The sequence below is a fragment of the Pelophylax lessonae genome (assembly GCF_965119305.1).
Source record: "Pelophylax lessonae genome assembly, chromosome: 5".
NCBI lineage: Eukaryota > Metazoa > Chordata > Amphibia > Anura > Ranidae > Pelophylax > Pelophylax lessonae.
The window spans coordinates 343,967,490-343,991,636 of record NC_138772.1 but is presented as its reverse complement, the minus strand read 5'-3'; the positions used below and the strand labels follow the sequence as shown (position 1 = coordinate 343,991,636).

Below are 24,147 nucleotides of genomic sequence, written 5' to 3'. Positions count from 1 at the left end.
ACAGAGCAACAGGTTCACTCATAGCCTGATTCTGTAAACTGCTTATATTCACTTTCCCTTAGATTCCCAGGCACCTTGTTTGTCCCTCTGGAATGAGCTTTAAAAGAGTTCAGGACCCTCTCCCCATCAACACATGACTGCACTAGTGCCTAGTAAAATTGGGCCCGAACATGGGAGTGAACCACATACTCTCCATACCAAAGAGTACCTGATGTTTATTGCATATCTAGACATTGCATATCTAGATTTTAGTAAGGCTTTTGACACTGTCCCACATAGAAGACTTATCAATAAACTGCAGTCATTGAGCATGGACTCCCATATTGTTGAGTGGATTAGGCAGTGGCTGAGTGACAGACAACAGAGGGTTGTAGTCAATGGAGAACATTCAGAACAAGGTCATGTTACCAGTGGGGTACCTCAGGGATCTGTACTGGGACCAATTTTGTTTAATATCTTCATAAGTGATATTGCAAAAGGCCTCGATGGTAAGGTTTGTCTTTTTGCTGATGACACAAAGATATGTAACAGGGTTGATGTTCCTGGAGGGAAATGCCAAATGGAACAGGATTTAGGAAAACTAGAAGAATGGTCAGAACTCTGGCAACTGAAATTTAATGTGGATAAGTGCAAGATAATGCACCTGGGGCGTAAAAACCCAAGGGCAGAATATAGAATATTTGACACAGTCCTGACCTCAGTATCTGAGGAAAGGGATTTAGGAGTAATTATTTCAGAAGACTTAAAGGTGGGAAGACAATGTAATAGAGCAGCACGAAATGCCAGCAGAATGCTTGGATGTATAGGGAGAGGTATAAGCAGTAGAAAGAGAGAAGTGCTTATGCCGCTGTACAGAACACTGGTGAGACCTCACTTGGAGTATTGTGCGCAGTACTGGAGGCCATATCTCCAGAAGGATATAGATACTCTAGAGAGAATTCAGAGAAGAGCTACTAAACTAGTACATGGATTGCAGGAAAAAACTTACCAGGAAAGGTTAAAGGACCTTAACATGTATAGCTTGGAAGAAAGAAGAGACAGAGGGGATATGATAGAAACTTTTAAATACATAAAGGGAATCAACTCGGTAAAGGAGGAGAGCATATTTAAAAGAAGAAAAACTACCACAAGAGGACACAGTTTTAAATTAGAGGGGCAAAGGTTTAAAAGTAATATGAGGAAGTATTACTTTACTGAGAGAGTAGTGGATGCATGGAATAACCTTCCTGCAGAAGTGGTAGCTGCAAATACAGTGAAGGAGTTTAAGCATGCATGGGATAGGCATAAGGCTATCCTTCATATTAGATAGGGCCAGGGACAATTCATACGATTCAGATATATTGGGCAGACTAGATGGGCCAAATGGTTCTTATCTGCCGACACATTCTATGTTTCTATGTTTATCTCTTTACTGCAGACATCTGGGCAGAGCAGCATGGGAGCAGTTGAGAAAGTGAGCGTATGTGGTGGTGGAGGAGGCAATTTATTTGAGTCTGTTGTGCTACATGAACAAAGTGTTGGTTTACTATCAGTTTTTCTTAAAGTGGATGTAAACCCTCTCATATACCCAGTGAAGTGAAGAAGCTCAGATGATACACAGAGATGAAAAAAAAATCCTCCTACATAAGTTTTACTTATTTATCTGAAGTCTTCTCTTTCTAGATCCCTTTAAAGTGCTGAATTTAGATAAAATCCGACAGAGGAGAGGGTGGGGAGCTGCAGTCAGAGCTCTTGTACAGTGTGTGAGAGCTGATTGAAAGAAAAGGGACACACTCCCCTTCACACACGGCGAAGGAACAAAAAAACAATGCGGAACTGTGTTGTGAATAGACAAGCTGTGTTCTGAGCTCTCCTCCCCATGTCACCATTTTAACAGAGGAATGAAGCACCAGAGATAAATGACAGTCAGAGCTTTGGAGATAGACAAGCAAACACTACAGATATACAGTATCTAACAAAAGTGAGTACACCCCTCACTTTTTTGTAAATATTTTATTATATCTTCTCATGTGACCACACTGAAGAAATGACCCTTTGCTACAATGTAAAGTAGTGAGTGTACAGCTTGTATAACAGTGTAAATTTGCTGTCCCCTCAAAATAACTCAACACAAAGCCGTTAATGTCTAAACCCCTGGCAACAAAAGTGACTACACCCCTAAGTGAAAATGTCTCAGTTGGGCCCAATTAGCCATTTTCCCTCCCCAGTGTCATGTGACTCGTTAGTGTAATAAGGTCTCAGGTGCGAATGGGGAGCAGGTGTGTTAAATTTGGTTTTGTCGCTCTCACTCTGTGACATACTGGTCACTGGAAGTTCAACATGGCATCTCATGGCAAAGAACTCTCTGAGGATCTGAAAAAAGAATTGTTGCTCTACATAACGCTGGCCAAGGCTATAAGAAGATTGCCAAGACCCTGAAACTGAGCTGCAGCACAGTGGCCAAGACCATACAGCAGTTTAACAGAACAGATTCGACTCAGAACCGGCCTCGCCACGGTCGACCAAAGAAGTTGAGTGCACGTGCTCAGCGTCATATCCAGAGGTTGTCTTTGGGAAAAAGATGTATGAGTGCTGCCAGTACTGCTGCAGAGGTTGAAGGGGTGGGGGGTCAGCCTGTCAGTGCTCAGACCATACGCCGCACACTGCATCAAATTGGTCTGCATGGCTGTTGTCCCAGAAGGAAGCCTCTTCTAAAGATGATACACAAGAAAGCCCGCAAACAGTTTGCCGAAGACAAGCAAACTAAGGACATGGATTACTGGAACCATGTCCTGTGGTCTGATGAGACCAAGTTAAACTTATTTGGTTCAAATGGTGTCAAGCATGTGTGGTGGCAACCAAGTGAGGAGTGCTGCCGGCACTGGGGAGCTACAATTCATTGAGGGAACCATGAATGTCAACATGTACTGTGACATACTGAAGCAGAGCATGATCCCCTCCCTTCAGAGACTGGGTTGCAGGGCAGTATTCCAACATGATAATGACACCAAAAACACCTCCAAGACGACCACTGCCTTGCTAAAGAAGCTGAGAGTAAAGGTGATGGACTGGCCAAGCATGTCTCGAGATCTAAACCCTATTGAGCATATGTGGGGCATCCTCAAACGGAAGGTGGAGGAGCGCAAGGTCTCTAACATCCATCAGCTCCGTGATGTTATTATGGAGGAGAGGAAGAGGACTCCAGGGGCAACATGTGAAGCTCTGGGGAACTCCATGCCCAAGAGGGTTAAGGCAGTGCTGGAAAAGAATGGTGGCCACACAAAATATTGACACTTTGGGCCCAATTTGGACATTTTAACTTAAGAGTGTACTCACTTTTGTTGCCAGCAGTTTAGACATTAATGGCTGTATGTTGAGTTATTTTGAGGGGACAGCAAATTTACACTGTTATACAAGTTGTACACTCACTACTTTACATTGTAGCAAAGTATCATTTCTTCAGTGTTGTCACATGAAAAAATATAATTAAATATTTACAAAAATGTGGGGGATTTACTCACTTTTGTGAGATACTGTGTGTGCTTTGTTCAGACTTCATGACTGAGGTTTACAACCACTTTAAGTCTTGCTGCAATGGATAAATAATGAGATATAGAGGGCTTAAATACGTTCCTTGCCTGAAGAAAATTCAGCTTCTGGCTTCCTACAGTATGACTTTCACAACCAACCAACAGCAGAATATATAAGCTTAAAGTGGTTGTGAAGGCCGGAAGGTGTTTACTTTTTGGGGCTCCAGACACCTATCAAAAAAAATTAAAGTCAGCAGCTACAAAAAGTGTAGCTGTTGACTTTTATAAAAACCGTCACTCACCAGTCCTACAGTCCAGCAGTGAGCTTGCCCCAGCCGTCTTCATCCTCCATCCTCCCTTGGCGGCGCCGGCATTTTCACTATAGGCACCCGGCTGTGGCAGCTTGCGGCTTCACAGCCCGGTGCGCACTTTGCATGTGCAAGTTGCGCTGCGCATCCTAACTGGTGGATACAGTCTTCTGGGACCTGTCAGTGTCCCAGAAGTCTGAAGGGGGAGGAGAAATTCCGTTGCTGAGCACCGTGGCAGTCAGGACAGATGTGGGAGCAGGTACCTGTCAAAATCGGGTACCTGCTCCCTCCCCCTCACTCCTCAAAAGTGCCAATTGTGCAAGAGGAGCGGAGGACGAGTCTTTAAAGCGTAAATTTCCCTTTTGGGTGGCTGAGCCACGCTCTCTGTGTCTTATCGACGCAGAGAGCCAGCTCGGGAGCGAGCATGCACGAGTGCCCCCACAGAAAGCGACTTGCTATGGGGGCACTCGGCAAGGAGAAGGGGCCCAGAGCGCAGGCGGGGGACCCGAGAAGAGGAGGGTCGGGGCTGCTCTGTGCAAAACAACTGCACAGAGCAGGTAAGTATACCATGTTTGTTTGTTTTTTAATACATTTTTTCCTTTTCAATCACTTTAAATATCTAGACTTTGGAGGGAAAGGTAAGTATGTCAATCCTTCTATCATGTTTTCTTTATATATTCCAGTAAGATCATTAATAAAGTTTATGTTGCCATTTCAGTACAGATCCGCTTAAAAAAATCCTAAATAATGTGTTTGTTGTCTGTAGTGAGGAATGTTACATCTCCCTCTTTTTAGGTTCACCTTTATGTTGACCTAATGGTCCTATTAACACTAGCAGATGAGGGTTTTAGACACATAACAAAAAGCAAAAGCAACAAAACCCCATATCAAATCTGGAAAAAATAAAACAGGAGGGCACTCCACTGATTAAATATTTATCATCATTTACCTTTTGCAAGGAAAACGTTTACTGCAAGAATTATAGTGGTTACTAGGGAAGACACCTTCAGATTTTATCTCTTCATTACACCACAGAAACAACTGGGTACTGTCTGTGACTTTTTTTCATTTGCATCAACATCTCAATTTTGATTCTGAATACCAGGAAGCTCCAATTCACTAAAGCTGGCCACGCATGGTTCAAAATTTGGCCAATTCAGCAGGGATCTGCCGAATTTTAATTCATTTTTGGGCAGCCTGGTTGTACAGAAGTCAATGTGCAAGACTGACTTTTGCAACTTGATCAGCGCTGCCGGCTATAGCAGGCAGCGCTGATCAGTGTATTCTGATGCTGGGGAAGTCTCCCCGCTGTTACAATACAATAGCACAGCAGGAGAATTCCCTCCACCCACAAGGAGTGTGTGAATTGTGGCATTAAGTCCTTTTTCTCGTTCAACCTGCTGGTTGAGTGAAAAAAATGATTCATGTATACTTACCAGTGATCACCTCTCATGGTCATAAACTATGCCAAAAAACAACAATATCTCTCCTGCGCTCAAGTGGTATGCGGGAAGGTGAATCTTCTAGGCGGTTTTATGACACAAATTAAGTGGTCTTGCTGCCCCCCTCAGGACCAAGGGTATCCAAAAGGCACTAGAAGAAAACAACAAGAGAAGGGCGCACCGACCTTGTGCATTACCGCTTAAAAGTTTATTAAAGAGGAAGTAAACCCTCCTCTGACACTTTTACCTATAGGTAAGCCTATAATAAGGCGTACCTATAGGTACTGTAAATATCTCCTAAACATGTACCGTTTAGGAGATATTTACCTTACATGCAGCCAGTGACATCACTGGCGCATGCGCTCTGAAGGAACGGCCGCTGGTGCCGTTTCTTCAGAGACCCGTTCTGTGACTGTCGGCTCCCGCGCGCGTGCGCTGGAGTCACGTCACCGCGGCTCCGGTCATTCAGATAGCCGGATGCCGCGATCCCGGAAGACGGGCGACTGGACATGTCGCCCGTCATAGAGGTGAGCGGACGGCACGACGGGGGCTCGTTCTAAGGTAAGTATTTCATAATGAGCTATAAAAACAGGGTATGCAGCGCTCAATATGGTGATCACAGAAATCAATCAATAGTAATAGTTTTGATACTAAAACGAAAAAAGGAGTCCCATAAGAGGTCCAAGATAAGGGTGATGAAACTCAGAAGAAGTAGCCTCCACCAAACACCAGTATAATTGGCCTCTTACCGGAAATGGACGATCCCCATTACAGGGATCTCTGTATGCCTTAAGCAGGAACTTGGCTCCTTTCTCACTAGGTGGACAGACATAAAAAATCCTCCCACAGGAAATGCCTCTATGAATACCAGTCAATCCTCTAATAGACTCAGTGAATTCACCTGCAGTCCTAACTCCTGTAAATCTGCGATGCATACTAGCTCATTATGTGTTTATCTTTCAGCTTGTAAAAAAAAAAAAATATTTTACGGAGTTTACAACCTCTTTAAAATCAAAGAAGGGTAGCGTACAATATACTCACAAATGTAGCATATGAACAAGCATATAGGAAATGGGCACCGCTCGCTTCCAGGACACTTCTCTACTGCTGGATAGCGTGATGGCATCCTCAAAACCTGATGTGACGAGGGAGGACTGAGTGGCGATTTTGGCTCTGAGGAAGAGGGTCCTCCTTCGAAACGCGTAAGCCACATCAGGTTTTGAGGACGCCATCACGCTATCCAGCAGTAGAATAGTGTCCTGGAAGCGAGCGGTGCCCATTTCCTATATGCTTGTTCATATGCTACGTTTGTGAGTATATTGTACGCTACCCTTCTTTGATTTTAATAAACTTTTAAGTGGTAATGCACAAGGTCGGTGCGCCCTTCTCTTGTTGTTTTCTCATAAACTATGCCCCCTGTACAATAATTCTGTGCCATCATTTTGATGGGAGGTCTTACTAAGCAACAGTATTCTTCAAGAAACAGAAACAGGAAGAGCTTACAAACAATAAGTCAGCGGCATAATAAATCAGCCCAATATTTTTAGTTATGCATTCCTTCTAAATTCATCAATGTATTTTTCAGGTTAGGTCATTAAATATCTAATTTAATTCCAGCCATAAACTGAAATCAGTCTTGCCTGCTCTATACGACAACGAGAGGCAATTTAGGCTGAGCATCACCAGTCCTGCTATGTACAGCAGTAGTTCAAAATATAGGAAAAGGTGAAGCAGTGGTACAAAGTACACAGAATGGTAGATTTTAAATAGTGTTTTCACTCCCTTACATCGGAAGGATGGTGGATGACAAGAGTATTGTGGCAATAAAAAGTATGTGAACCCTTTGGAATTGCAAAATATCACACTGCTCTGTATGGTCCTGCTTGTCACCGCACAGTAAGTGCAGCATACCATGCTGCTATGCAGTGACATGGATAAAGTGTAACTTTTTTACACTTCAAATTCATTTTTTTAAAAAGGGAGCTGTGTGATGTGATAAAATGCAAATTAAACTGCCCCCTGCTGCATAGCTCTGCAGCTCATAACGCTGTGCAGGCAGCAGCATTTTGTGTGAACAGGCCCCAAAAATTGCTGTCTGTACACTCAGCTTAATAACACTTTTTCATTTACTGAGTCAATTTTAGGTGGAGGTGATGAGCCACTGAAAAGCAGTCTATTGGCATGCATGCAACTTGTGATACAAAAAACATAATGGGAATTATTTAAAAAAAAGTGTCTGAGGCAACTGGAGCAGTTGCCTAGAGCTGCCATTCAGCTTTCAAATTTTCAAAGCTGTGTAGACAAAAGTGAAAGTTAGAAGCTGACTGGTTGCTATGGGCAATGGCAGCAATTTAGACAGCACTTGTCTCAGGCACTGTGGGGGGGATTTACCAAAACTAGTGTACACAGATACACTGGTGTGGTGTGCAGCTATGCATAGTAACCAATCAGTTTTTAGGCTTTAGCCCTCATACACATTGGAGCGACTTGTCATGCACAGATGTCTTCAAAGTTGCATCTGAAGTCGCACTGACATGCGGCTTTGAAATCGTGCAACTTCATCTGAAATCACACGATTTCAAATTACCAAAAGTAGTGCAGGAACTACTTTTTCAAATCGTTGTGGCACCTCAATGTTGGTATTGCACCGATTTGAACATGGCCATTGTCGACAATCGGGTGCGACTTGTCATGTGATTTGACCTGTGAACTACGCATTCAATGTGAACGAGGGCTTATTGACAAAGCTTGATTGAACAAGCTGAAGTTAGAATCTGATTGGCTACCATGCACAGCTGCATCAGATTCTGTGTGCTTCAGTTTTAGTAATACACCCCCTTTGTATTCATTCCCCTAATGTGTTTATGAAAAAAACAAGATATGATCAAAGATCATCAAATGCAGAAGAGATGGAGGGAAGGGGAATGGATGAATGATGTTACATATAGATAAGGAGATGATAAAATACATTTTACATACTAAGATGTGGTACAAGTAGGCAAAAAAACTAGTCTCATGCAAATGCTTCACAAAATCTCCAATCAATCCAGATTTCATCTCTGGCTAACACACAAAACTGGTTAGACAGTATTCAAATAAGTTCTGCATAAACATGCAAATTACAGCTGCACCTAGTTTGTCTGATAGCAGAGATGTCTGAAGTTATAAAAGAGAACAGAAGCTACTATGTTGCAGCTTAAAGCGGAGTTCCGGCCTCGGGGGTCAAATTTAGATAAAAATACCCCCGGGACAGTCAGGGCTAGTACATTCCATAATGGATAGCCTCTGAACTGTCCCGGGTCGCACTTACCTGTAAGAAGAAATACTTACCTTGAAAAGTTCTTCTCCAGCGCTGCCATCTCAGATGTGGGCAGCTGAAGCCAGCGCGTCCTCTTCTGCGGCCTCTTCGTGACGTCGGAGTCCCACAATGCACTGCACCAGCCCTGCTCTTCAGTTCCGGTGCAAGCGCGGCATCCCTGCACAGCTTCTGGGCATGCCCAGAAGCTGTTTAGCAGGGAATGTCGCGCCTGCACCGGAATTGACGAGCGGGGCCGGTGCAGGCGCATTGACTCCTGGGAGCAATGACGTTCAGCTCCCAGGAGTCATCGCAAGCCGGAATTGACGGCTCGGGGCGCGGCCCCAGAGGGAGGAAGTGGAAGGAAGGTGAGTATTCTTTCTTCAATATCAAGGTAAGCGACCAAAAAAAAAAAAAATTGGGAGCATCCATTTCTTTTTCAGGTGGCCCTCAGCAAGCGGATGGCCCAAAATCGTTTTTTTCAATTTTGAGGCCGGAACTCCGCTTTAAAGCTCACACGCTTTGGAAAAATTTGTGTTACCGCAACGCACAATGTTGAACATTCCTAATTTATTCCTAATGGCATCCCAACACCCCTTGCTAATTCCTGTGCGCTTTAGCGCACCACAGTGTGCTGCAGTGCATTTTGGTGAGCTGCCTTTCAAAAAAAATACATGCACTTTTTTGTGCATTTTAGTGTACTTGGGAGCACTTTTCAATCAATGTGCTGTCTTAACACAAGAGATGCACAAAGTAACACATGTCAACACACTTTGTGTGAACGCACTGCAAAGATGTGAACCCAGCCTAAAAGTTAATTGAAGTTGAGGACTGGGATATTTTAACTTTAAATTAGTAGCTAGAAATAGCACACATACTGACTGAGCTGAGTAAACATTACCTAAAGGTAGAAAATAAAAAACCCATTGCTGCTGAGTCTGGCTGCTGCAAGAGGCCGATGCTTAATGTTTATTATGAGAAAGTAAAACACCTAAAAAAGGACTTGGTCAGAATCGAGGCATTTATCCAAAACGGAAATAGCTTAGTTATCTGTACCTCTGCTTCCTGGAGGAGACCCCTCTTTGGACACACCATGTCTGGACAGGTGATTGGGGAACCAAATCCTTCCCGAACTGACAACTGGGCATATTGTCTGAGGCACTGTACAGGAGAGAGAAAGACAAAGTCACAAAGCTATATATATTATTCTGAGCTGGGCTTTAAGTGCTATTAAACCCAAAACCAAAAATGTATTATATTGCAGCTTAATAACTCTTAGATGTGAAGACTGTAAACGTTTTCTTTTTTTAATATATTTCTTTCCTTTATTTTTACCTGGTGATCCAGCCAATAAGTCTGTTATTCTTCCATTTCCTTTAACAGACCAAGCTGTCCAGTAAAAGTACAGTTAGAGAGTTTTGCAAAAATAGGATTTTTGACTTACTGTAAAACCCATTTCTCTGATGTTCATTGACGAACACAGCTCCTAATCTTCATAACAATTGGGTTATACTGCCCCCTACAGGAGTAAGACAGTAGGCAGAAAAAAAGTTTGGCTACACCTATGGGCAGTCCCCGGGGTATACTGCCTCTCCCTGCTATAGAAACTCAGTTTTGTTACAAGCAATGTTAGAAGAATTACAACTCCACAGAGGGATGGGTGGTGTGTCCGTCAATGAACATCAGAGAAATGGATTTTACGAGAAGTCAACAATCCCATTTTCTCTTTCGTTCAGACAGACTGACACAGCTCCTGATCTTCATAAGCATTGGGACATCCCAAAGCAGTGAGGGGTGGGAATAGCAAAAAAATTCCCCAGACTAAACAGTAGCCAGCAACCAGGCAACAGGAGCTCAACCAAAACAACTGGAGCCCACCTAAAAAAAACAATACGCCCTCAAAGAGGATCAAGTCTTCTAAACAGCAGCCTGCAAAACCTTGCGGCCAAAAGAAGCATCCGCAGAAGCCAACACATCCACCTAACAGAGCTTTGTGAAAGTGTGCAACGACGACCTGGTGGCCGCCTTGCAAACTTGCATCACTGACGCCTAATGACGGAAAGCCCAGGAGGCACTAAATACCCGAGTAGAGTGCGCCTTAACAGGGAAAGTAGGAACCTGACCCCTGATGGAATAGGCCTGAATAACCGTCTGTCTGATCCATCTGGAAATGTTCGCAGAGGAAGTGGACAACCCTTTATGAGGCCCATCCGCGAGCAACAAATAGTGAATCTGACTTCCTAAAAGACTCCAGGTGCCAGGTACACCCTAATTCCTAAGACCACATCCAAGGCATGCAAGGCAATTTCCTTCAGATGTTTTGGCCAGGGACACAGGGAAGGCAACAAACTTTGAGAGGAACGACGGACAGGGGCGAAGAACCACCTTACCTCTGTGAATCACCAAGTAAGGTGAACAGCAGGATAACGCCGCCAGTTCCAACACCCTGTGCGCAGAGGTGATAGCCACCAAAAGAGGCCACCTTCTGAGACAGCATAAGTAAGGGAATCTCTCAAATATTCTCAAAGGGAGGCTTCTGGAAGAAGACTGCCAAAGCCGACACCTGGCCCTTGATGGTACTCAAGGTAAATTTCTGTTCAACCCCCCCCCCCCCCGCTGAAGGAAGATCAAGATCCGAGCCACCGAGGAGGAGCGAGAATGAACCCCAAGAGACTCACACCACGCAATGTGCGTCTTCCTAGAAGTAGATTTCCTAGCTTTTAACAGCGTTAAGTACCGCTCCAGACAGAATCCCTCGACATTGAAATAGGTGGCTGTCGACCAGAATAAACACTGCGACTTAGGCCGAGACCCGGTCTTATGCGACCTCGCAAGGCATTTATTTTGCAGGCCAGCCCCTGTCCACTGGGGTTATGTCGTGGCCGAACCTAGCGTGGAGCCGAGGTCTGCGTGCGCTCGCTGGCCAGACTGGGGTGACCACTGGATCTAGATTATACAGCCCGTCTCTCAGTCAAGCAGTTGACTAGATCTCAAAAGAAAAAAACAGGAGAAAAAAAATTCTATCTAAAAGGAAATAATTTTGCCAGGGCCAGAGATCCCAGCAAGAAGTACCTATAGCAGGGAGAGGTGGTATACCCCCTGGGACTGCCCATAGGCGTAGCCAGATTCTTTTTCTGCCTAGTGTCCTACTCCTGTAGGGGGCAGTATACCCAATGGTTATGAAGATCAGGAGCTGTGTCTGTCAATAAATGAGAGAGAAAAGCATTTACCACTGACAGGTGGTAATTTATTAATTTATGTAAAATCTTTATCCCCAAAAAACTGTTACTGTAACTGCTTATAAAGTGTAAGCTGGAGTTCATCATTAATTCATTAGTCAAGTCCAGGGGTCTCCAAACTTTTAACCCAAAGGGCCAATTTACTGCCCTTCAAATATTGGAGGGCCAGACTGTGGCCAGTGGGAGTAGAAAATGTCCTGGCATCAGTGGAAGTAAACAATGACATAGGCTTGGTGATCAGTAGGAGTAAAATAATTACATTATTGGGGTCAGTAAGAGGAATAGTGCTCCATCATTGGTGTCAACTGGAGGTATAGTACCCTATAATTGGTGCCAGTAGGAGGATTAGTTCCCGTCTCTGGTGTCATTTGTAGGAATAGTACCCCATTGTTTGTGTCAGTGGGAAGAAAAGTGCTCCATCATTGGTGTCAGTGGGAAGAATAGGGCACCATGGTTGGGGTCAGGAGGAGGAATAGCGCCCCGTCTCTGGTGTCAGTGGAAGGAATACTGCCAATCCATGGAAGTAATGGCCAGATAAAGGCAAGCAAAAGGCCACACCCAGGTCCTCGGGCCTCAGTTTGGAGACCCCTGGTCAAGTTCACAAAACTCTGCTAGTACATCTACTACCCTCTCCCCTAAATGGCAAAGCTGCTGCCCAGAGATGTATCTGTTACTCCTCCGTCCAGAGAGGAGACACCCTACGACAGGAGGTGTGTTACCAGCCAGATCACCAGGTAAATTAATTAAGGGAAGAAAGACTAAAAAAAAAAAACGAATGCAGCCACCAACCTTAGGATTGGTAAGCTGCAAAATATTAACATATGGTTTCTGGATTTATCACCCCTTTAATAAGGGACATTTTTTTGTGTACATTTTACTATATTATACAGTTTGTGAAACTAAAGATTCCAGAACCAAGCTGCATTAACTGTATTCACACCTATATTACAGACCACAAACAAAAACATTTCTGTAAGTCAATGATAAAACTGAAACACACCAATAGAAAGTGTGCTGCATCCTACAATTTCCTGTAGCTGTTTAGTGCTTTAAAATTATAGTTCTTTAAATAAAGTTAAATAATGTGAGAAAACGGCAATGTAGATTGTCTAAACACATGAGTTTGCATATATTTAAGAACTGCTTGAAGCCATGTACAGGTAAAGAGAACTATTGGCTGAACCTGCTGATCAAGGAACAACTATATGAAAATAATGACCATTTATCAACCGTATTTAATGTGTATGTCTGGTCATTTTTTCTGTTGGGTTATTACAGCTATTCGTAGCTCTGTGACAGAGATTCCTCCATGTGATCCAAATGAAACTTGCAGTGCCGCTCTAAGCTGAGATCTCCTTGCCCGTTGCAGTAGAAGGGGCTGGAGTCAGTGCACCATTCAGAGGTGTAAGAGCATTATCAAAGAAAAAAAAAGGCCCTGGGAGAGGGACAAAACCTGTCAGGGGGTCATGACAAAACATGCCAGATGGCGCGGTACTGGCTGAGGCTACATTCATCTACATACTATTCTACTGGGTTGGTGAGTGGCACCTTTTCTTCTTAGAGATTCCTTCTGACTGCCACAATGACAGTTTTACTACCCAAGAAGTGAAGTGAACCTTACTTTCTGAACCAGGATCCCAGACCTGGAACACAGACCGGAAAAGCTTTTTTTTTTTTTTTTTTTTTTTTTTTAAGCACAGTGGGTAAGGCAAGAGCCACTGTCAGATTTTTATTGTTCTCCATGTACAGTGCCTGTTGCAGTTTTACCTGCTCTTCTTGTCTGGTTAAATCATCGTCACCAGAGCAAGAGAGCTTCACATAGCAGAAAAACAAAACAATGGATTCTAATTCTACCCCATTCTACTCAAAACTAAAAAATGGTTTTGGCTGGACTTACACATTAAATCTAAGAGTATGCCACATTTATGGATAGAGTCTAAGATTGCATCAGAATAAAAACCTAATACAGTAAAACCTTGGTTTGAGAGTAACTTGGTTTAAGAGCGCTTTGCAAGACAAGCAAAATTTTCAAATAAATTTTGACTTGATATACAAGCAATGTCTTGATATACAAGTAGCCTCAAGTCACAGCTGAGTATAAAAGAAGAGAGGCGCTTCTAAGTGTAGCAATATGGTTACATTTAATGAAGGTACAACATTTAGCAAATCACGTGGTTGATGATTAAAACAGGCACATCTAAGGATGCAGGCATCAGGGGTAAAGCTGTCCACATAGACCATCCTCCGCACCGCCATCTACGTCATCCTTTCCATGCTGCCCCTCGCTATCAGATCGCTTTACTCCAGGGTGGTCTTCCCGGTCAGGATTACAGACTAGCAGCCGGTGGTTCAGAAGATGGTCTATGTGGACAGCTTTACCCCGGATGCCTGCATACTTAGATGTGCCTGTTTTATTCATCAATCATGTGAGTTGCTAAATGTTGAACCTTCATTAAATGGAACCATTTTGCTACACTTAGAGGCGCCTCTCTTCTCTTTTGATACTCTGTAGCTCCTGCTGGATTTTGCTTCCAATCCCCTTGTGGAAGCGGCTATTTGTGGATGGACATTTTATGGTTACACAACCTATCACATTGCTATAATCTTTTTATATGGACTATAAATTGAAGGATTTATGAATAAATGGTTGTGGAACGAATCATCTGAGTTTCCATTATTTCTTATGGGGAAATTCGCTTTGATATAAGAGTGCTTTGGATTACAAGCATGCTTCCGGAACGAATTATGCTCGCAATCCAAGGTTTTACTGTATTACACATTTTTTAAACAGTCTATTTATCCTTTTTGCCTGCCCCCACAAGACCTCCCGCAATTTTTACATCGTGGATTAAAAATCACCTCTTTGCTAGCTGTGCCGACCCCCACAAACTTAAGCAAGTCAAAGATGATGCAATTTTATAGAAAAATAGAATACAAAACCCTTCTATTCCCCCATCAACACAGTCAGCTGGAGGAGGAAAATGGAGAGGATTGGTTCTTTTATATGTCACCCTTCCTATCCAACAACTGCAGTGATCGGGCTCCTGTATATTCTCCCAGCTCCCCCTCATCCCATGCAGTGCTGAAGGGTTCCGACCTCCCCTCTCCTGCCGGCTGCTGCGGGGGATCTGTCAGGATGGAGATCAGGGAAGGAGGCGGTAAATGTGTAATTTACCAGCCCCTTCTTTGTCTTGATGAATAGAGTCAGTGATCTGTACCAATCACCAACTCTGTTCATTCATAACTGAGGCATAAACTGTGTTTACTATGCTTCAGTTTGTGAATGAACAGGAAGCTCTGTACAGAGCTATTCATGTTAATTTATTTTGTGCAGCTGAGGCTACAGAGAAGGAGATTAAGAGCTGTGTCCTCAATCTCCTTTCTCTGTCTCAAAGGTGAAACATCAGAGTTCTGTTTAGACCCCTGATATTTCACAAAAGCCCCCCAACGGGGCTCCTAAGAAATTGTAAAAAAAAGAAAATTGTAAAAAAAAAAATAATAATAATAATATAAAAAAATTAAATAAAATAATAAAAAAACTACTGACACCAGTGGCATAACTAGGGTCACAAAGGTCGCACTTGCGACCGGGCCCTGGCATTTCACCACCGTGGGGGCCCTGACCAGGGATCAGGGGGCCCTTTATGGTTTCTTGCACTAGGGCCCTGAATGTTCTAGTTAAGACTGGTGGGGAACCTTCTCTGCTGGCAGAACACAATGATCACTGATGGTGGCTATAACAGTAATCTCATGCAAAAGATCCAACAGGCTGGTTGTATTAGTCAATCGATGAATTAAATCTCAGCTGGTCCCTGCTGAACTGGTCAAGATTCGATCTATCTGTGGTCGACTTTATATAGACTTCATAGCTCAAAGAAGTCTAAAAGACAGTCCCATTGAACTCTTCAGCAAAAGATATAAAGATTTCAGCAAAATATATAAATATTGCAGATGGCCGCGACCACAGGATGGAGGTAAGTATGCACCTGGGGAGAGTGGGGTACTTTAGTTTGTGAAGGGGAACTTTGAACATGCGCTCATCCTTCCATGTTGGATTTACATTATTGTATCGCGGTAACATGTGCGTTTTGCACGTTGGCGTGCTGTGGTGCCATTCATTCTGAATGTCCCCACAATGAACCTTGTCAATGTAAGTGCATTGTGGTGCATTGCCAAAAATGCTAAATGTACCTTTTTGGTGCATTTTAGTGCTGCACTAAATGCACTGTAAGGATCTAAATGGGTCCTGATGGAAATCTCCATAATCGCTAAAATTGTTATATATATTGCTATACAAGCCATTTAGTAAATTACTCCAATCCTAGAAGACACCATTTTTGGGGAAACACGTCGGGCGGAGCATACGTGTGACGTCGAGCTCGAGGGACACTGCAGCCGGCCTGTTTTTTCATACACCGCTTGTGATTTCAGCCTGGTTGTAAATGCAATTTTACACTTTTAATAAAGTTACCATACTGGTTAATGCTATGAAGGTTCTCCCTGTTACATTTATATACATGTGCTTGGTGAACGGCTCTCTACAATGGACGCTTGAATCCATTCCCAACTGCGAGTACCACAGCAGGAATACCCTATCATTAAAGCTTCCATTGTGGAGATTATATGCTGGCCTGTTTGATCTCAGTAATCAAGATCCATGCTATCTGATAAGAGACTGCCTTTTTATTTCAAAGGAGCGCATTTGGAGCACTGGAGCACTTTTTGAAGTGCATGTCTGTCCATGAGCACTGAGCAGTTTATTTACTTGCCACACTTACAAGTGGACTGTGTTTACATATATTCATATCACATAAGTTGATCCAATGGACTTTAACTTTGATTACCCATTGATACATACTGTATTGTATAACACGTTTGTAATTCATTTGTACACTTGCACTTTATTTTTGTTTATAACATATTTTTTTGTTGTTAATGGGTGATTAAATTAGCATTGTTTACAAAGTTATATCATTTTTGCAGAAACAGTGCACCATTTTTATACACGTTTTCAGTAGTCTAGTATTTAGACTAATTGGGTTGCAGCAGTTCATAACACATATTGGCCAAGCGCATAAACATTTTTTCTTTTTCTTTCAGTAAGTTACTATTACCAAACATTACTTTTCAAATTTTGATATGCAGATGCTGTCTTTTTACTAACATAGCAACTGTCACACTGCACAAACACCATTGCTTTAGAGCCGGTTCACACTGCCGCGACCAAAAGTCGCCCCATGTCGGAGCGACTTTTTACCGCAATTTTACCGCGACTTCAGCGCGACTTGTGAATTATTTTGCACGACTTATATGACAAACGACTTTGTGTTTGGCTTTTTAATGAAAAGAAGTGCAGACTGCCCCTCTGATCTTATTTCCTAAATGTGTCATTAAACCACTGATTTTTTCAGACATTTGCACTCTGCATTCCTTGCCAGGGACACATTGGAAACCTTTGCTGTCTCAGTTACATACATCGTAAAATATACCGTATATAACACTTATAGAAAGGTTCTTTATTGATCAGTACAGTTTAGTGATTTCTAAATACTGTAAAAACCCTAGTCTGGCTAAAAATTAAATATGTAAGAAATTAAACAAGGAAAATACAGTACATGACACACATGTTCCATTTTTCTGAATGCTTTTTCAGATATCTTATTTCATTCATTTCCATTCAAGCCTCTTGAGCATTTTACCATGACTTGCAAAAAACTTAATGATTACTGACTGGCCTTCTGTCTCAAATACATTCATCCACTATGTTCCATTATGTTTTCCTGCAGCGGCTAAATCTTTGCAACTTCACTAATTGCACAAATATCTTATTATGGAAACACACATAAAGAAAAAATGATAATCAAATATGACAAGAAAACTCTGATAAATAATGCCAGTAAAGCATTTCATCTGTGCCATGGGGGGGGGGGGCACATTTATCGTAATTCATACAGTACTGCTAATGCAAATAGCAATTACAAAATCCCATCCCTTTAACACAGTGGAATTTGGTTTCCTACAAATAATAATTCTCTATTAAAGTGGTTATAAAGCCACTTGGTCAGGAACATACAACCCCCTCTGTTTAATAACGATATGTGCCCCACAGTACTTTTTTTATAAAAAAAACATGCAGATTTCTATCCTATTTCAGAGTGTCTCCCAGCGCTCACGTGACTGCTCGCCGCTAACCTCTCCCAGTCTGACAGCTACAGTGGGAGGGGCTGAGAATTCTCACTGATGTCAGCTGGGAGGAGGGGAAGAGAGGAGGAGAGAGGTGAGCAGTCACGTGAGTGCCGGGAGGTAGAAACCTGCATATTTTTTATAAAACACATACTGTGGGCACATATCATTATTAAACAGAGGGGATTGTATGAGCTGCAGATGATGGCAGCACGTAAACTGACCACGGTGTCAGGGCTCAGCAGCTATGATAAACCATGGTCAGTTTACAGGGGGGAGAGTATAGTCAGGCAGGATCAGCCAGGTATTTTAGGTTACACAAGGGACCAAATTACACAGCACAAGCACTGTGCTGTGTAATTTGGCCCCCCACTCTCATTTCCTGTCCCCTTCATCCCCCTTCTTCCCCCCAGCACTGATATCCAGCTATCCCACACCCAATCAGACCCCCCCCCCCCCAAGCCCGATCCCCTGCAGCTACCTTTAGAAGCAGGAATCCCTCCTCTGCCACTCCCGCCGGCTACAGGTGCTGCTGGGGCTTGGAGGGGATCAAAGTTTGTCCCCCCGCCAGTTCAGTCACACCCCCTCTTACCGACCCCCGCACCCCTGATCCTTACCTGCTGCTCCGGCGGCATCCTTCCTTTCCCTCCCACCGCCTGCAGCAGCTGACCGGCACTAAGCTCCGGCAAGCTGTCAGGCTAAGAGGGGGATGCTGGTAAATATGGGGCTTGTGAAAACATGTGTTTACCAGCCCCATCCCTGTAGTACAGTGGACCTAGGCAGTGATCACTACCGATCGCTCCTAAGTCCACTGATTATAGTAAACCGAGAGTTTACTATGTGTCAGACTGTCAGTTTATGAATAGATAAGGAGTCTCTATATGCTGCAGAAAAAGGGACTTTATTAAGTCCCTTTCTCTGTCTCAAAAAAAAAAGAGGTTAAGGGGGTCTGTTTAGATCTCTCAAATATCACCAAAGACCCCCCGCCAGCAAAAAAAAAATAGATAAAAAAATATCATTCTAAAATTTTTTTTAAAAAAATGGCGTGGACTCACCAAAGAAGCCCCCCCCCCCCCCCACCAAAAAAAAAAAGAAATATGTGCAGAGTGGACATGGACACAGCCCGCTATTCTCCATGGGGCAGTCGGATGGAAATGGACTACCTCAGATCTGCTAGATGGATGGGGAATGGGATCCCCATCCATCTATTTTTACTGAACCGGATTGGATGCAGGCGCGTGTAAACTGACACATCAGCCGCTCCATAGAAAAAAATGGGTGGTCCAATTGGGCCTGCCTGAAAAACGGATAGGCAGACCCGATCGGTCTGCTTGTATGAAAGAGGCCTAAGGCCTTGTTCATACAAGGCATACACAGCATACCTTTACAGGGATGCACAGGTGTTCCCATGTATCTCTGTGCAGGCAGTCCCAGTAATGTAATTTGGGATGTAGCAACTGCACGAACAGAGCCGTTGCTCCCAATTTGACATCCATATAGGTCCACGTGCATGTCCCTGAGCTCACACTGTCTGCATTCAGGATCGTGCACTCACACCCACACAGGTGTCAGATTGGGAGGAGCAGCTATGACTGTGCAGCTGTTGCATCCCAATTGACATAAATAGGACTGCCTGTACGGGGATGCACGGAACACCTGTGCATCCCTGGGGCGGGTAGACATGGCCCTCCATGGGTGTACACTTTAGTATGCCACATGTGAACGATGCTTTTGTAGTAATTTAGCAGGAGTTTTGTAAGATATGTTGTGTTTATGTGCACTAATAATGATTTTAGTGTATTTTTAGTAAAAATAGCGATATGATGAACATTTGCACAATTATTGCAGGGGCCAAAAAGGCAGTAGCACTTTTTTTATTCTACAGGTCATGTGCTTTCAGAAAATGTATGGTTTTTGATGGGTCTTTTCAAATTCTGAAAGCTGTAAGTGAAAAATCTCCGGAGTAAACAGTTTTGTGTACCTTCAGTTTTCACCATTTCACAAAAAGGTGCAATTTAAAATGTAAAAATATTTTTTATTTATTAACTCGAAATAGGTTTAACTTTTATATTTAGTAGGAATTTAGCAGGAATTTTGTACTAAACGCCCGAATGAGTGCCAGGAGGGCGTCGTCATGCTGGATCACTGTATACGGTGAGGCCACATCTGCAGTCACTAGATAGATATTGTCAGATTGGGTTAATTCAATACTTTTAAGGGTGCACAAAACCGAAACCGAATGGTTTGAACATAGACCTAGATGTGAATTGTTTTATAAGTAATTACTAATTCTTTTCAGGTGATAACTGCTTCTTTGTGGTAAACCATTTTAAGAATCCTACTATTATGATTCCTATTCCTCTAGTTTTAGAGTATAATAAGCTAAAGAAATGTTGAATACTACTTGCTGCGTTGTTGTTTTATTGATATTTAATTTTATATATATCTTATATTTTTTATACTGTGATTGAATGTATATTTAACAATTTGGTTTATCAAGATTATGTTGGATCTAAATTTGGGATTGCATTTTATCTAGTGATAAATCGTTTTTAATTTCTTTCATATTTATTTATGTTATATAATATAGTTTTGAACTATTGTTGATATATGCTTTTAGCTATGATAAGATGTTTCATATACATAGTGCCTTATAGATATGCTTGGTTATACAGATCAGGCTTATCAACAATGTCCATGAACTCCTGATGATCTGTTTGACAGTGACAACTCTCGGCCCGTTAAGGGAATGCAGGGGTTAACTGTTTTGATGAGGAAGTGAGACATGGTGTTGGCGGATATAAGTGATCTATGGTGTCTCCCCTGTGAGGGCGGAAGTGCTGTACACTCCGTGTATCATTTGCGAGAGCCGCCCCCTCGGGAGAGGGATAAAGGTTGGTGGCCATGCCGCGTGCCCACGCCCTCCGTAGAAGTCCTTTGATGACGAAACGTGTAAGGGTGTGAGCACGCGGTCACCAGTGTAACGTCTGACGTCACACCACGGAGCTCTGTCGGCTGGTACCGAGCCGCAGAGATGCTTAGTGGAGTCGGCCGAGGAAGCAGGTTACCGATTACCTACAATACGCTTTACTATGCTTGTTTACAGTATGCCTATGTGAGTAATATTTTAGGAGGGCAGGGGACCATATGTTTCAATAAATGCTATGCGAGATTACGCTATGAGTCCTTCCTGCTTTACTTACATGGTACATGCGTGATATGAGATTCCATGGGACCAAGCTTCACAGCAGTGGCGGCCAGGCTATATGGGGCGCAGGGGCGCCACCTCCCCAATCTCTGTGGCCAATAAAAAAAGGAAAAAAAAATTTAAAAAATACAATTTTCAGCCCACTAGGGGCGCCGGACTAACTGGTGGCTATGGGGGGGTGGGGTTTTGCACCCAACGTGCTTGCAGCAGAGCCGTCGATTGGCGGCCTTCTGGGGGTCATTGCTCTGCGCCCCGACACTCCCCACTTTCAGGATGTCCTGGCTGTGATTGGTCCAGTCTCCAGCCTGGACCAATCATAGCGGACATCCCAGGTGACGTTGCGTGGGGGGCGGTGCATGCTTTAGTTACGCACCGTCCCGACGTCACCTTCCCGCCCGCCGCCAGAGAAGAGGCAGCGGGCGGCGCGCATGGAGGAAGAAGAGTCCGGTGTCCGGTCGAAGGACACCGGTCCGACCGAGTCGCGGCGCCATGGAGGAGGAAGAAGTCGACTCCCGAGCAGCACGGTCGCCAGGGAGTCGGGACGGTGATGGGCGGCGCGCATGCATGTCAAGACGAGGACTCGGAGGGAGAAGACGTCCGACCGAGTCCCGAGCAGCACGCCATGCATGGTGACGGCAGTGGCACCAGAGGTAAGTGAAGTCTCGAGCGGGGGCACGCATTGATGGGGACATGGTGGACACTGTGCATTGATGGGGGACATGCTGGTCAGGTCACTGTGCATTGAATGGGGACATGCTGGTCAGGTCACTGTTCATTGATGGGGGACATGCTGGTCAGGTCACTGTGCATTGATGGGGGACATGCTGGTCAGGTCACTGTGCATTGAATGGGGACATGCTGGTCAGGTCACTGTGCATTGATGGGGGACATGCTGGTCAGGTCACTGTGCATTGATGGGGGACATGCTGGTCAGGTCACTGTGCATTGAATGGGGACATGCTGGTCAGGTCACTGTGCATTGATGGGGGACATGCTGGTCAGGTCACTGTGCATTGATGGGGGACATGCTGGTCAGGTCACTGTGCATTGATGGGGGACATGCTGGTCACTGTGCATTGAATGGGGGACATGCTGGTCAGGTCACTATGCATTGATGGGGGACATGCTGGTCACTGTGCATTGAATGGGGTACATGCTGGACACTGTGCATTAAATGGGGACATGCTGGTCACTGTGCATTGATGGGGGACATGCTGGTCACTGTGCATTGATGGGGGACATGCTGTACACTGTGCATTGAATGGGGACATGCTGGTCACTGTGCATTGATGGGGGACATGCTGGTCACTGTGCATTGATGGGGGACATGCTGGACACTGTGCATTGATAGGGGACATACTGGTCACTGTGCATTGATGGGGGACATGCTGGTCACTGTGCATTGATGGGGGACATGCTGGTCACTGTGCATTGATGGGGGACATGCTGGTCACTGTGCATTGATGGGGGACATGCTGGACACTGTGCATTGATGGGGGACATGCTGGTCACTGTGCATTGATGGGGGACATGCTGGACACAGTGCATTGATGGGGGACATGCTGGACACTGTGCATTGAATGGGGACATGCTGGTCACTGTGCATTGATGGGGGACATGATGGTCACTGTGCATTGAAGGGGGACATGCTGGTCACTGTGCATTGATGGGGACATGCTGGTCACTGTGCATTGAATGGGGACATGCTGGACACTGTGCATTGATGGGGGACATGCTGGTCACTGTGCATTGAATGGGGACACGCTGGTCAATCTTGAACCAACCTAATGATTGTTTGTTAAGTCACGCAATTTTTTACAGTGTTTTTTGCCGCAAAGCAATGCCTATTACATTTTTCTGTTTGCGCCCCCCCCCCCCCCAAAATTTTGAGCACCAGCCGCCACTGCTTCACAGTGTGCTGAATATCATCTGGATTACTCTGTCTTGGTGAGCAGCCAGACTGGGATCTTCTGGGTGACATAAGCATCAGAGTTGTTGGATTAAGGCGCAATTGAAGTCCTATCTGGTGAGTGTGAATTGCTGTTTGATTTTCACCTACTCCTTTTGTTTAATTACCTATTGTTGCCTAAACAGGGACCTGTGTTGAAGGACTTTGGGCTTGTGTCAATGTCCAAATATAGATTTTTTTTATTTTTTTTTAAATGAATCACTATGTGATGAATTTGTCTGTGAAGATCAAATTGTATCTAAAACAAATTTTGTTTCATTTTGCTTAAAGTAATAAAGTGTTAAAACCTTTGTTTTGCTGAACTTAAGTAGTCACTGGAACAGGAACAGAAGGGGAAATCTTCCAATGGAGACACTTGTTTAAGTGACTATTGTCATGTAATGTAATGTGACTAATCTCTTACCCAGTCAGTATTTTATCTGCAGTTAAACAATTAGGTTTACTAATTAGGTTTTACTTCAGTGAAATATAAGTTTACAACATTTTGGCAATGTGTCAGTCAGAATACAAAATCTATCTCCATATTAGTCAAACTGCAGCTGTGCTTCAAAGAAGTAACTTGTTGGCCGTGGGATTGCTCTTTAACTTGTAGGACAGTGGTCTCCAAACTGTGGATTGTGGGCCAAATGCGACCCTTTGCTTACTATTATCCGGTTCTTGGGACACCATTCCTCCCACTGATACAAGGCAATATTCCTCCCACTGACAACAACGATGAGGCACCATTCTTTCCACTGACATCAACAATAGGGCACTATTCCTCCAACTTACACCAACAAGGAGGCCACATTCCTTCCACTGACACCAACGATGGAGAACTACTCCTTCCACTGACACCAACAATGGGGCACTGTTCCTCCCAATGACACCATTGAAGGGGCACTATTCCTCTCACTGACACCAACAATGGGATGCTATTTCTCTCACAGATATCAATGATGGGGCACTTTTCCCATCACTGATATCAACAAAGGGGCACTATTCCTCTGCCAGA

At 43.9% G+C, this 24,147-nt stretch overlaps 1 protein-coding gene across 1 annotated transcript in view; it reads right to left on the bottom strand.

Moving 5' to 3' along the window:
* The window catches only part of RNF144B (ring finger protein 144B), a 113,835-nt gene that overhangs the window by 45,536 nt on the left and 44,152 nt on the right, over positions 1-24,147 (bottom strand). The window contains exon 3 of the mRNA XM_082258770.1: positions 9,611-9,715. Within this exon, the coding sequence (XP_082114896.1) occupies positions 9,611-9,715 (105 nt within the window). The remainder of the gene's footprint in view (positions 1-9,610; positions 9,716-24,147) is intronic.